The sequence below is a fragment of the Geotrypetes seraphini genome, chromosome 2, assembly GCF_902459505.1.
Source record: "Geotrypetes seraphini chromosome 2, aGeoSer1.1, whole genome shotgun sequence".
NCBI lineage: Eukaryota > Metazoa > Chordata > Amphibia > Gymnophiona > Dermophiidae > Geotrypetes > Geotrypetes seraphini.
The window spans coordinates 217419454-217434797 of record NC_047085.1 but is presented as its reverse complement, the minus strand read 5'-3'; the positions used below and the strand labels follow the sequence as shown (position 1 = coordinate 217434797).

At 38.6% G+C, this 15344-nt stretch overlaps 1 protein-coding gene across 1 annotated transcript in view; it reads left to right on the top strand.

Annotated features, from left to right (window-relative positions):
- Nucleotides 1-15344, top strand: part of CDH9 (cadherin 9) — a 249558-nt gene that overhangs the window by 34091 nt on the left and 200123 nt on the right. The window contains 1 exon segment of the mRNA XM_033933251.1: nucleotides 3789-4100. Coding sequence (XP_033789142.1) covers nucleotides 3798-4100 — 303 coding nt within the window. The 5' untranslated portion in view covers nucleotides 3789-3797.

The following is a 15344-nucleotide window of genomic DNA, read 5'->3' as shown; positions in this document are numbered from 1 at the left end:
TTGCCCTGGATGTTTTCTACAACGTTCCATTATTGCAGAAAAATGCCCATATCATAAGTCCACCTTAGTCCCATCCAAAATATGTCTTAATCATGCCCCTTTGAGATTTAGGGGTCCTTTTATCATGCCGCGCTAGCGGGGTTAGCGCGTTGGACATTTCATCACGCGCTAACTCCTGCGGCCAGCTAAAAAGTAATGCCTGCTCAATGCAGGTGTTAGCGGCTAGCGCATCAGGCGGTTTAACGTGCGGTATTACGCGCATTAAACCCCTACTGCGGCTTGATAAAAGGACCCCTTATGCCCTCTTTTACTAAGGTGTGCTAATCGGTTAATGCACCTTAGTAAAAGAGGGGGTTAGATGCACTGTAGATGAACAGCATAGAAAGCCATCTAGAAACTGCATTTCAAAAATAGCAATTTGGACGTTTTGGAGAAAAAAAACCCCTCTGCCACAATATGTCACATTTTGGACATTTTTCTGTTTTGAAAATGAGCCCCAGAGTTTCTCACAAAGGTAAAGGATATTTTATTTATCTTTTTTAAAATTTCCACATATTATACACTTCACTATCTCTAGTACTACGTGGTTTACAAAATAACATTAATAATAAATGAAAACCATATATCATCAAATTAATCATTAAAATTCATATAAAAACAGCATAAAACGAAACATTAATTTCAAGACCTTAAATTCTCTACCTGTCTCATCCTGTGAAATATTTGTACAGTCTCAGTGGAAAGCTTGCTGGAACAAATAGGCCTTCACTAATTTGCAAAACTGTAAATAATTTACCTCCTCCCCCCTCTTTTTTCTACACTTGAAACTTGATTTCTGAATGCAGACATGAATTGGAAATTCTCATATATCCCATCAAGTTCTTTTCTTGGTCTTCAGTTGTTCATGCAGAAAAGTTTTATTTAACAGTCCACTTTTAATATAAAACATATCTGAGCCATAGGTTAAGTTTATACAAGAGTACAAATAGTGCACCTCATTTGAAACTTCTACACTCTTACAGCAGGATGCATACTATTTTGAAAAAGAGTATACTTTTCAGAAAGGATGCATGTGTTTTTATGAAATATGTAGTGCACACTCAATGATAGGAAACATTTTTAGCATATTCACCGACATCATGTCTGAGCCAATCAGGACCTTAGACTCCTCCTCCTTGCATCATGGGATACAGAGGGAGGAGCCTAAGACCCTGATTGGGCTAGATGCCTAAGGCCCCTTCTAAGGGGCGGGGAATTAGGCATCTGAGCCAATCAGGGCCTTAGGCCCCACCCCGTGCATCACATGATGCACCGGGGAGGGAAAAGCCCACTTTTTTGGAGCGGCAGTCTTATGAGCAAGATGGACTGAGCTTCCATCCTGCTCCAAAGTTTCTAAGAAGGTTGGGGGGGTACCGGGGGATGGTGAGACATTTCCAGTGGCATGAGAGAGTGTGCATCCCTCCTGCATTTTTTTTCAGGAGGAGAATACATGTTTGAGGGAAACATGGGAGGCTCATGGCAAGGGATTGGGCCTTTGGTGGCAGAAGGGAATGGATATCCCTCCTGCCAATTGTCTTTCACTGTGGGGAGATTCGGCATGGCAGGAGGAACTGGGCATTCCTCCTGCCATTTTTGTTGGCATGGGAGGGGGGGCAATGGCAGAAGGGAATGGCCATCCATCCTGCCATTTTTTGCAAGCACCTGGGGGGGGGATCTTCCCAATGCTGTATTCATTGGTTCATTGGGGAGGGGAAGGCTTTTTTTTCTTTTTTAATGGGGCAGATATTATGTGCATCTAACACACACAGCATCTGTGCTGAGCATAGGAATTTGACGCATAAGCTCAAAGGTGTGAAAAATAATAAAACATGCAAAGTTTCACTAATGTAAAGTTACCAGTAATTTTATTTTTATCTTCAATCATGACACCAAAAGATAAAGCATAATTGCATTAATTAGCTGTTACATTAGCGGGAGATCGTTATAGTTGCCAAAATACTGGCTTTCTGATAACGAGCTCAGCTTAATATCTTACGACACTCTATTATATACTTTTGGCTCAGTGTGACATCATCAGTTTCTCAACCAATAAAATAACATTAGTGGTCTTAAAAGTTAGACAAAGAAAATTCCTCTACGTTTAAAAGTTTCAGAAATCATATTTGTTCTGTCCATATTCATTTCTGAATATACAGTATCCTTTTCACATAGGTATATTAAGAGAAATTATTTGTTAAAAAGATGCTGAAATGTTCTCAGCCCTACAATGCTGAAAAGTTGTCAGCCTTAGAGGAAAGGAGAAAGTGCAGGAGAAGGCAATCAAAGAGAAGGAGGGGCTGTCTCCCCCTAAGCTGACAGTCTCAAATTTCATCGATCTAGCCCACAGAAGCCTTCCTATGTTAGAGCAGGAGTCTCTGACTTAATTATTTCCAGATGTTATTTCAGGATTTCTTTAGGTTGCAAATATATATAAAATGCCTTTTCAAAACCCATTCTTTTATTCAATATAGTCATACAATCACTCCAGGGGCCCCCATTCATTCATAATTTTCATTCATATCTCGGCCATTCATACTTAATGCATTTTATATCTTAGTTTAGGACACGTTATCTTCCTAGCCAGTCTAAAACACATCTGGTATCAATTAACACCAAGATGCTGAGAGCCTGAACAAAGACTTGGAAAACAAAATGGATTCCAAAGACATAGCAGATATAGCAAAACAGAGAACCAAAATGGATTCCATGTATACCCTGGTTTCCTTCATGATCTGGCCCAACAGCAAAGTACATAAAAAGAATATTATTCTTTCCCTTATATTAATCTGTAGTGTGTTTTTCTGGCTTTAGCTTCATTTATATTCAGATTTTTATTCACCCGTTTTTCATACGCTTCTATTAGGCGTGGCCTTAACTAACACATATGCTTGTATCTAACTAGAATTACCTAGAATCTTACGAAAAACAGGCACTTTTGTAGAAAAACTCCACAAAAATACTGCACTATCATGTTCTGATATCCATTCCATTACCGTCCCATAAACATCACCCCCTACTGGCCACGAGCCACTACTCCTCAGTGCCCATTAAAAAAAGGTTTCCTGCCCCAAACAGTTGAGTGGCAGGAGGCTGCTTTTGGGGCTTCCCCTGCCTCTTTGCTGTTCTGGCTTCCACTGCTGGCTCTGCATATCTGAGAGTCAATCTCACAGCGATCACTGGACGGCAGAGTCGGGGATTACGATTAAGATCTGCGTGAATAATTTGCATGCAAGCATTTTAGTACATCAATAGCTCTTTCTGAATCGGCCAAAAAATCGGAATGGTGCAGACCCACACGGTCTTACCGATTCTCTTAGAGCATCTTAGACCCATTCTGCTTCTATTCCTTTCTCTCCTCTCTTCTACCTTCCAAAGTATTTAGATCAATGCTTTCTTGTTAAAATGTTTATTTTATTTTTATTTTTCCTCTAACTCTACTTTTCACTTCTCTATTACCCTCCAGGTACTTTAGTTAGATTGTGAGCCTTCGGGACAGTAAGGGAATTTTCCAAGTACCTTTATTATTTCTAATCTTAATGTATATTTTCTGTAAACCGCTTAGAACCTAACGGATGTAGCGGTATATAAGAAATAAATTACATTACATTACATCTAGCCCTAAGACTTTAGTAAACATATCTCTATCTAAAAATGTGAATTATGAACTTCATCTTGGTCATTAATTCAATTATATTTTTTTTCTTTATGACATTTAACTAAAACCAGCTTTCCATTCTTTTATTTTGCAGGTCAATTGAATGTGGAGTACAAACTGCAAAATATTGACTGTGAAAAGGGAGGACGGTTTTACTCGTTATAGTGCTTTTCAAAGAATGAGGACTTGTTGCTCTCTGGCATTCATTATTTGCACCTGTATGATCCATTTGGATTATGCAACCTTGTTCCAGAAAAGGAATAACAAATATGCACACATGGAAAGTATAAAGGGACTTTCAGAAGAAAAGGGAAAGGTGCTACAACGCACCAAGCGTGGCTGGATGTGGAATCAGTTTTTTCTTCTAGAGGAATACTTAGGTTCAGATACCCAATACGTGGGAAAGGTAAGATGCAAAGCTAAAAAAGTTTATAATTAAGAGTACTACTCTCTACTGACCAATGAACTCCTAACTGATGAGAGAGACTAGAAGTCAAGGGTCATTAACAAAATGTATTTTGCCCCTGTATACCAATTTAACTGAAATCTGATTTTCAAATAAATCAATAATGCTTTGATTTCAGGATATGTAAAATGGAAATAAATGCAAACATGCATCTGCTGTTCTTTAATTTGTTTGCTTAGATTGTTGAAGAGTTATCAGGACTGGAGTTTGGAACTGCTGCTGCACAAAAAATTGGAAAAAGACCCACAATTCTCTAAAGCTAATATAGCAAATTATTAACTAATAAAATAAAATATACTTTTTACTTTCTGAAAGCCTTCAATAAAATATAATACAAATCTACAATAAAGTGTACAAAATATAGCTGATAGTGTAAAACACTTTCAAATACATCTGAAGAAGAAGTTTATATGGGGTTGAAAGTTTGTGTCTTGAAACACCTTCTTTGTTGGGCAAATTACAAGGATTCTTAGGGCACCTTTTATGAAGCTGCGGTAGCGGCTTTAACGTGCATGACTTTTCATCACGCGCTAACCCCCGCACTATCCGGAAAACTACCGCCTGCTCAAGAGGAGGTGGTAGCGGCTAGCACAGCCGACTGTTTAGTGTGCGCTATTACGCTCGTTAAACCGCTAACGCGCCTTTGTAAAAGGATCCCTAAATGTTTCACAGATCACTAGTAGATCACCAGAACAATTTCAGATAGTTTTCAGTATGCTCAAGTCACCGTGGGCCCTTTATCAAGCTGCATTACGAGCCGGCACAGCAAATGCTCTGATGCTCGTAGAATTCCTATGAGCATCGGAGCACTTATCTCACCAGCCTGCATTAAAAACATCTAGTGCAGCTTGATTGTTTTTTAAAAAAGGGGCGGGGGTCATTATTAGATCAAGATAGAAAAAGTATGCATGTAAATAGCTTTTTCAAATCGTGGCACACATTTTTCTACCTCCAGAAAGTGCATGTACATGTGACCGGGAATTCTTGGCACTAAGTATTTTTGCTTTCAGAATTGTTACAAACCCAGACATAAGAAGAATCTATGGAATTTTCACAATTTGAAAAATTTAAAAACTGCCTCACTGTTCTTGCACAAATGGTTTGTTTTTGCATCTGTTCTCTTAATATTTGCACTTGCACTGACATTTCTCATCCAGTCAGATTATACATACTACACATATCAAATGACTTCACTTACGTTTAATAAGCGGTAAAACATTTGGCCACAGCTTTATTACAACATAACCCTGAATCATAATGCTGCAAACTCGTAATGTGTAAACGGCATCCCATTCAGATACATCAACTAGTAAAAACCCTTGGCAGGCCTCAAATGCCGATAATTATGAGTCAATCGTACTGGGCAAACCTCTAGGTGTGGACCCTCCCTCAAATGATATGAGTACCAATATGCACATCTCCCTTCAAGAGACCTCAAAATCCGGACTCATTTACATTTTATTTTTTAGCACGTGGGTAGAGAGTATACAGCAAAATACCACAGGATGCCTGCTCCACAATATGCCATTTGTACTTGGAAAAATGGATTGTTAAAAGACTTGCCCAGGGACAAAAATTATGGTTATAGCTTAGATTTGTTACTTCTCTTTTATTGAAAGTTTTTTGTTTTTGATTTTTGTTAATGCGTAACTTAATGTGATGTCACGTGTTCTGAAAAAAAAAAAAACAACTCATGGGAGTGTCTCTAGTTCGGGCCCCCTTTTATCAAGCTGCATTAGGATTTTTTTTTATCACTGGCCGCTGTGGTAAAAGCTCCATTACTCATAGAATTCTTATGAGCGTCGGAGCTTTTATCGCAGCAGCTGGAGATTTTTTTTTTTTATTCAAAATCTTTATTCATTTTTATTTCTTACAACAAGTGTACAATAAAATATCAATTAGATCATACAAATCACTTGAAAATCTAATCAAACATTAGCATAAATATTTAAATAAAACCCCCTCCCCCTCCCATCCCTTCCAACAATAATATTAAATTCATTCAATATTACATATATTATAAATAAAAATAGAAAAAATTCTAACTCTAAATACCCTCCCCTCCTTCTAACTATGTTCTGTTATGTAAGAAGGTGTCTAATCATTACAAAATGCTATCAATGGCCCCCAAATCTTCTTAAAATTATAATAATTCCCCTTTTGTAAAGCAATTATTCTTTCTATTTTATATATATGGCATAGTGAGTTCCACCAAAAGGTGTCTGGTATAATCTTTCCAGTTTCTAGTAATATGCTGAATGGCAACTCCTGTCATTATTAATAGCAGTTTATTATTATTTGCTGAAATTTGGCTTCTCAATCTCATAGAAGTACTAAAAAAAACCTTAATGCAGCTTGATAAAAGGGGGCCTTGATTAGTTAATGATGTGACAATGCTGGAGAAGCTCTCCAAACTTGCACTCTTGCAGGGGCTTTTTACTAGTGTGTTAAACTGTTAATGTGCAAATTAGAATGCATTAACTGCTACAACAGTGACATGACAGTTTGATGTGGTAATTTAAGTGTTAACTTCACACTGTTTATTTTTATTGTTAGGGTTACCAGTCATCCTGATTTACCCGGACATATAATCCTTTTAGAGCACATGTCTGTGTGACCAGACGGCTTTTGTCCAGGTTTTGAAAAGCTCCCAGCTCGGGACCATGTTGGAATGGCATCTGCACATGTGCAAATGCAATACGGTGACATCACATGCATACACAATCATGTGATGTCATTGTGTCATACCTGCACATAAGCAGATGATGAATGAGAGTCCAATGGTAAAATTAATTGGATATTATCAGCGTAGATAAAGAAGGTAAGAACATAAGAACATAAGAATTGCCGCTGCTAGGTCAGACCGGTGGTCCATCATGCCCAGCAGTCTGCTCACGTGGCGGCCCTCTGGTCAAAGACCAGCGGCCTGAGACTAGCCCTACCTGCATACATACTGGTTCAGCAGGAACTTGTCTAATTTTGTCTTGAGTCCCTGGAGGGTATTTTCCCCTATGACAGACTCCGGAAGAGCATTCCAGTTTTCTACCACTCTCTGGTTGAAGAAGAACTTCCTTACGTTCGTATGGAATCTATCCCTTTTCAGTTTTAGAGAGTGCCCTCTCATTCTCCCTACCAACCTGACCTTTTCCACCAAGTCTATTCCCTTCAGTACCTTGAATGTTTCAATCATGTCCCCTCTCAATCTCCTCTGTTCGAGGGAGAAGAGGCCGAGTTTCTCTAATCTTTCGCTGTATGGCAACTCCTCCAGCCCCTGAACCCTAAAGACTAAAGCAATAGAGTGAGGGGATCGAGATAGATATTGAATAGAATAGGGCTCAACATTGAACCCTGAGATACACCAAATTGAAGTGAATGGGTATTAGAAAATGTTTTGGAATAGTAAATCGAGAATGTACGATCAGTGATTAAGCTGATTAAGGAGAATATCATGATTGACCAAGCCAAAAGTGCCATATATGTCGAGAGAAGATAGAACAGCATGATGGTTGCTATCCAAGATCTGTCTTATGTGATCTAAAAGACCAGAAGTGTGTGCTCTGTGGAATGGTGTTGATGAAAACCAGTTTGGCAGGGATGCAGGACATTAGTGCTAGGTAGGAAATCTGATAGTTGAATTGAGACTACTTTTTCAACTACTTTAGGAACAAATGACAAATTTGAGATTGGCCTATAATTGGCTACAGTATTAAGATCAAGTTTTTGGTTCTTTATAAGATGGGGTGATTATAGCTTTTTTTTTTCCATGAGGGAAATCTCCAATGGAAAGACTATTGTTAGCCATTGATAATAATGGTTCAAGGAGCGGATCAAGGAAACATGATAGAAGAGAAGCAGGAATAGGGTCAGTTGGAGGAGATGAGAGTTTTAAATATATAACTATTTTCTTTAAGGAAGCACAGGTTTGAGGATTGAAAGAGGTGAGTCCTGCTACTGGCACTAAAGATGGTAGTGGTTGAGAATTGTTGGTTGCAACAGAGTTGTCAATTGTAGAACAAGTAGCACGTAATGTAACAGGTAAGGTAGATTGCTGCAGTTTATTATTTTTTCTTGAAATCCTAGTGCAGTAAGGGATGGTTGTAGAACAGATGGAGAATTGGAGAATGAATTTATTAGGCAATAAAGATAGGATGTATTCAAGTTATGCTTGAGAATATTGGAGACGTATGTGTGTTTTGAACTGTGCAACATGTGAGAGTACTGTAATGATACATTTTTAAATACTCTATGAGTAGTATCTGAGGGATTTTTGCACCAAGAGTGCTTGGTGCTATGCAGTTGATGGCGTAGTAGAGTTAGACCAGAGTGTGAAGGTTGTGAAGAACTACTCTTAGAGGGGACAGTAATTAAAGGTGCAGAACGATCAAGGGCTGACCTAAGGGTCTTATCCCAAATATGAATTTTGTCAGGTAAGGAGCACGTAGCAAAATTAGCAGAAAATTCATCACAGTCCTTGAAGAAGCTTGCTGGAGTAAGAGATTTTAATTTCCAAACGTGTTTCACCAGAGAGGTAGAGACGGGGGTGGGGTGGGGGCTGTAAGATTAGTAGCAATGGTAAGTAAACTATAAGAGAGCATGGTCAGACCATGGAACTGGAAGAATAGCTGGAGTAGAGAAGTGAGACATATATATTTGTAGTGTCCAAACAATATCTAGAAGATAACATAACTTTATTTTTCTATACCGCCTTAATCAAAAGAATTCTAGGCAGTTTCCACAAAAGAGAAAAACTGGACAATCAGTGAAAAATAAAATAATAAGAAAAGGAATACAGCCTGTTATATTAAAAAGACATTAAAAAATTAAAATTAATGGAGTAAAATTAATTATGTTAAAGATAAAAGCACAGATTAAGAAATAAATTTGTCAAATAATACTGTCTTAATTTCTTTTCTAAAAGCGCCATAGGACAGCATGGCTCCACTGATATAATTACCCAAACAGGATTGTTGTTTGCTTGCTTGAAAAGCAAGCATTCTGTCTAAATAAGACCTAAGTTTGCAGCCTAAAATCTTCGGGTAAGCAAATAGATTACAATTCCTGGTTATCCTCACGGGGTTTTATAGCACAAAATGAAATAGCAGGTTTGTAGGTGCCAATCCCCAAACTGACTTAAAACAGAGGCATGAAAATTTAAACATTACTCGTGCCTCCACTGGTAACCAGTGCAATGATCGGTAGGAAGGACTGATATGATCACTTTTCTTCAGTCCAAATATCAGGCGAACAGCTGTATTCTGCACTATTCTTAATTTTCTCACAACTTTCTTTGGTGCGCCCAAGTAGACAATATTACAGTAGTCCAATATGGATAATACCAATGCCTGCACCAACAGTCTAAAGGATAAAAAATCAAAATAATTTTTGATGGTCTTTAATTTCCATAATGTAAAAAAGCACTTTTCACCACCAAATTTGTGTGTTCTACCAAAGTTAAATGGGAGTCTAAAGTGACTCCCAGTATCTTTATAGATTTTAAAATTGGGTAATCATGACCATTCAGGTGAAGCGATGTCTTAGTTATTTTGTCATTTGGACTTGCTAAAAAAATTTTTGTCTTTTCTATATTCAATTTTAGTTTAAAATTGGTTGTCCATTGTTCCAATTCAGACATAATATAAGAAATTTGTTCTAAAATTTATTTTGTTATGTTATTCAAAAGAATTAAAATGGAAATGTCATCTGCATATATGTAAAAGATTAAATTTAACTTTTGCAGTAGGTGTCCTAAAGATGAAATGTATATATTAAATAACATAGGTGATAACAGGGAGCCTTGAGGTACCCCTGAAGGATTACTCCAAGAATGGGAGTATTTTCTATCACATACCCCTCGATAGGATCTTTTTCTTCAAGAAACCCTGAAACCAATTCCAGGCTCTTCCCAAGACTCCCATTTCATCTAAGCAGTGTAGCATTATTTCATGATCAACCAAGTCGAACGCACTGCTAAGTTACAATTGTAAAATTAAAGCACTAGTACCTGTGATAAAAAAAACCCAAAAATATAAAGGTGACTTAAAATTGAAGCTAAAACTGTCTCGGTACTAAAACCTTTTATAAATCCTGACTGGTGTTCATTAAGAATATTAAATTTATCTAGATAATTAACCAGTTCTAGATTAACCAATCCTTTCATAAGATGTCCTCCAGTTAGTAATAAACCTCATTTATAAATATGTAATATACCAGTAATAAACTTAATTTAGCAAACATATCACTTCTTTACAACATCACAGTTTGAGCAACTTGTGATGTCACAGGATTCAGCACCCACTCATAGGGCTCCTTTTATCAAGGTGCGCTATGGGGGTTAGCGCATCGGTCATTTCATCACGCGCTAACCCCCACGGCAGCCTATAATCCTAACGCCTCGTTAATGGAGGCATTAGGTACTAGCACGGCAGGTGGTTTAACGCGCGATATTCTGCACGTTAAACTGCTACCGCGCCTTTGTAAAAGGACCCCGTAGTGTTGATGCCCATGAGTAAACACCACATTATTATTCTCAACTTTCTCTTATTCCACTTAACTAGCTGCAAACAGGATCCCAATACCTCAATTTTCCCACCAGAAGAGGTGACAACCTCGAGCTAGTCATCCCACTGACAAAACCACAACCACTCTGTCACCATAACAATCCTCCAAAAGGTCCTAGATACTGTATATTCTGTCTGGGTGATAAAGGTCAGAATACTCATCAGTCAATATTTCTTCTCCAATCTCCGAGCATGTGCGGATGCATGTGACATCATATGCACATTCTCAGGGGCACTCCAGATGCGGCTGGAGGTCGGGGTTTTCCAAAACACAGACAAACTACCGGGTTTTGGAAAGTCCGACTAGGCACTTAGGCAGTCCTCTAAAAAGAGGACATGTCCGGATTTTCCTAGGCATCTGATAACTCAACCCAAGCGCAGATTACACCCTGTCCGATAAGAGCAGGCAATGGGGATGGGGCTAAGGCAAAACTGGGGGTGGGATTAGGGTGTTATAGGATGGCAAACCCTAGTAAAACCCAGCAATTGTGAGTTAAAATTGCTCAGAGGTGTTTGGTTGTCTTTCTTCAGGTGTTGCATTCATTTATTTTGCTTTGTTTCATATGCAGCTTTTGAAGTATAAGTATTTAATAACATTAATGAGAAATTTGTTCCACATCACCTGCTGCCACCCACACCTTGCTTTGCTTTTCTTGGTTTTGGGGCAAAGGTTTAATTTCTTAGTGATTCACCAATTAAGCAAATTGGTCCCTGTCTTCAATTATCCTCTACCTGCTAACCTTCTCAATTTACCCAATGCCTCTTATAAAAATTCTTAAAAAGGCTTCATTCCACAAAGCTTTACTCAGTTCAGCTTACAATTTCCTCACAATATAATTCTGCTCAGTCTGAACTCAGAACCTCTTACGTGATTTATTTTGAGTTGATTGTAAACTAGATTCTACATTTCAAGGAGCAGGAAGTAGATTAGAGACTTTTTGTTATATGTTAGAAAAGTGTAACAAAAATATTTATGGTTCAGGTTACTTTAAAATCCCCCATTCCTTAGCCTCATTTTTGGACACTGAGGGTCAGATTCTATAAAGTTGCTCATCCAAATTTCCAACTACCATGCAAATTTGGGTGCAAGAGTTACAGAATAGAGCCAATTGTACACCTAAGTGAATGAATAAATGATGCACCTAATGGCTTTAATAGCAGTATCAATAATAATCTTTAAGTGGCATTAATTGTTGATTATTAACATTAATAGGTAGTTATATGCATAACTGCACTTAGCTGGTATTCAATAAATTTAGTACCTGTGGGCCTGATTCTATAAATGATGCCTAAAACATAGGCATTGGGGCAGTGGCGTACCTAGCATAGGTGACACCTGGGGCCCATCATTTTTTGACACCCCCCCCCCATCTGTATGAAAAACATGATTTTTAGTAACAATCCACATGTCACACAAGAGTGTACCTAGGAAAAGGCAGCATCTTACATACTGCAGTGAGCAGTACATCAATAAACCCATTGTAAAACTAAGCAAGCCAGACTAGTACAGATCAATCCTACACAGTCAATCCTAACAGAAAAACATGTCTTTTCGAACACACAGAACACAGAAAACACCTTCGCTTAGTATGTAATCACAAACTAACCCCTCCCCCTTTTACAAAACTGTAGTGTGGTTTTTAGCCATGGTGGTAACAGCCAACGCTAAAAAGCGCTCTACAGTTTTGTAAATGGGGAGATAGAATAAAAATACGTAGACAAAGATTAAACTGAAGCACCAAGAAGCTGGACTCTGCATACAATGCAACACCACAGAAACAGCGATGCATCTCCCCTAAAGCAAAATAAATAAATAAATAAATAGAATATTTTTCTACCTTGTCTTTTCTGGTTTCTGCTTTCCTCATCTTCTTGTCACTCTCTTCCTTTCATCCACTGTCTACCCTCTCTCTGCCCCTTCTATATGGCATCTCTCCTTCTATTTCCCTTCCAGAAACTTTATGCCTCCCCCTTCCATCTCTCCCTTCATCCCCATTGGTCTGGCATCCATCTTCTTCCCTTCCCTTCTCCAATGGTCTGGCATCTCTCTCCGCTCCTTCCCTCTCCCACATTCTCATGGTCTGGTATTTCACTCTCTCCTCTCCCTTCACCACACTTCCATACCATCCTGACTCTCTTTCTCAACCTTTACCATGCTTCCATACCACCCTGACCCCCTTTCTCACCATTCACACCCTTCCTTATCCCATTTCACTCCATTCACCACCCTTCCATACCACCCTGACCCCCTTTCTCACCATCCACACCCTTCCTTATCCCATTTCACTCCATTCACCACCCTTCCATACCACCCTGACCCTCTTTCTCACCCTCCACACCCTTTCATACTACCCTGACCCCCTTTCTCTCCCTCCACACTCTTCCTTACCACCCTGACCCCTTTCTCACTCTTCACCACGCTTCCATACCACCCTGACCCCCTTTCTCACCCTCCATACCCTTCCTTACCATCCTGACCCCATTTCTCTCCCTTCACCACCCTTCCATACCACCCTGACCCCCTTTTTCTCTTTCTACCACCATGCTATGCTCCTTTCTCTCTCCATCTAAATCAGCAAGGTCCCGCGATGGCTACTTCTGCTGCATCTGCTCCAGAAGAGGTAAATGACGTCGGAGGGGGGCTGGGCCGGCAGATGCATGGATTTGCGGCAAGGTCCTGCAATGACTGCGGCTGCCAGTTCACCCCTTTTCCCCCACCCCCGAAGTTACTTACCTCTTCCGGAGCAGAGGCAGCAGAAGTAGTCATCGCGGGACCTTGCTGCATTTTGGGCATTTGGGACTTAGGGGTTTTTTTGGTTGATTATATGTTGTTAGTGTAGACGTAGTGGTGGTCTGGGCATTTAAATAGCTGAACATAGAGGCAGGTCATTATCAAAAAAAACCTTTTGGACTTTTTTTTTTTTTAGAATGGACATTTTCTCTGCTTCTACTTTCAACGTTTAGGGCCTTAGGCCAAAAGGAGACATAGACATTTTTATTATTATTATTATTATTATTATGCCCCCTCTATGTTTTCACTTCAGAAGTGCACAGACCCTCTTTGGGGGGTCAGACGATCTGGATTTATCCAGACATTACTAAGTCTCCTCAAGAATGAAGAAAACATTTTCTTTCAATGAGACAAGAGACTATACCGATTGGTGCTTCATTTTTGCAGGTGTACCTTTGTAAATACTTGGTTTAGTATGGAGGGTCTAAATATATTTTATATGCCCCTGAACATTTGAAAGCCTTTCTCAAGCTAAATAAATTACAGTTGGACTTTTTTTAATGTTATTGGGTAGAGCGGAGAGTGTGAAGTAGTAGTTAAAGCTACAGTTTCAGCACCCTGAGGTTATAGGTTCAAACCCACACTACTCCTTGTGACCTTGGGCAAGTAATCTCATCCCCCTATTCCCCCAGGCACATTAGATAGATTGTGAGCTCACCAGGACAGACAGGTAAAAATGCTTGAGCACCTGAATAAATTCAGGTAAACCATTCTGGAGCTCCCCTGGGAGAACAGTATTTTAAAAAATGAATAAATATGTTAAGCCAATCTTATATATATTGTCTTTTGGTTTGCCTATATACAGTATTCTCGTTGATTTTCTGTGGACACCCACTCAATATTGAGGTCTAAGGAGGATTGAATTTCACTACCTTTTTCAAGGGTGATATTCTTACCTCTATTTTCCTGTTTACTTTTCTCTCTGTATTTCTTGAAATTAATTTTATCTTATGATTTAATTTCAGATTAATAAAAAGGAAATAAAAAGTTGCTTAATTTTCCAAAAAGTGTATGGGACTACCTCCCTTAAATTGATTTAATCCTCATTGGTATATCAGGCTGAATCAGTATGCAACTCTATTCCTGCTTCAATTAGGTTAAAATAAATTATTTCTTATTTAGGAGAACATTAAAAACCTTACTGTTTCATACGTTTGTAATTTCTTAAGTTTCAACTGATTTTATTATTGTTTTAGGTAATGTACTTCCCATAAAATGTTCTATCTTTTATTGAACAATTTTTTTGTTATATGCAGGTAACAAGTCCCTAATGTAATGTAATAGAATCTGGGGGTAAATGCTTAAAACTCTTTATTAAAAGCGTCCTGTAGTCACCTATCTGATTTTATAAATACTAAGACAAATCCTGCAGAAATTGTAGTATTAGATTTATATGTATGTAACAGTGGTGTGCGGTGAGGGGTTTCAGGGGGATTCAGTTAATTCACCAAAATTATATACAGGATGAGAAAGAACATATATTAATTTCAAAAAATACCCTTCTCAAATGTCATTTCAATTTTCTTAGTCCAAGTTATCCAGAGGTGTAAATCTACTATGAATAGCTCATAAACTTAATTCCTTTTTGTTACTGTCTAAGGGGCTGAGCCTCAGATCCCCGTGTGTTGTATATGTTTCACAAGCACACTAGAAAGGGAATTAACCTCACTGGCTCATGCTCCCCTCCTGCCCTGTTGTTAATCAAAAACACTTTTAGTTCTTAAACTTATGGTTTTTAAACAAGGACTTAACTTTTAGATCCGGGGCAGGGTGTTGATTCAGTTAATTCCTCAGCTCTACAGCCCTACTTTTTAATGTTTGTGCTTACTTTTTGCT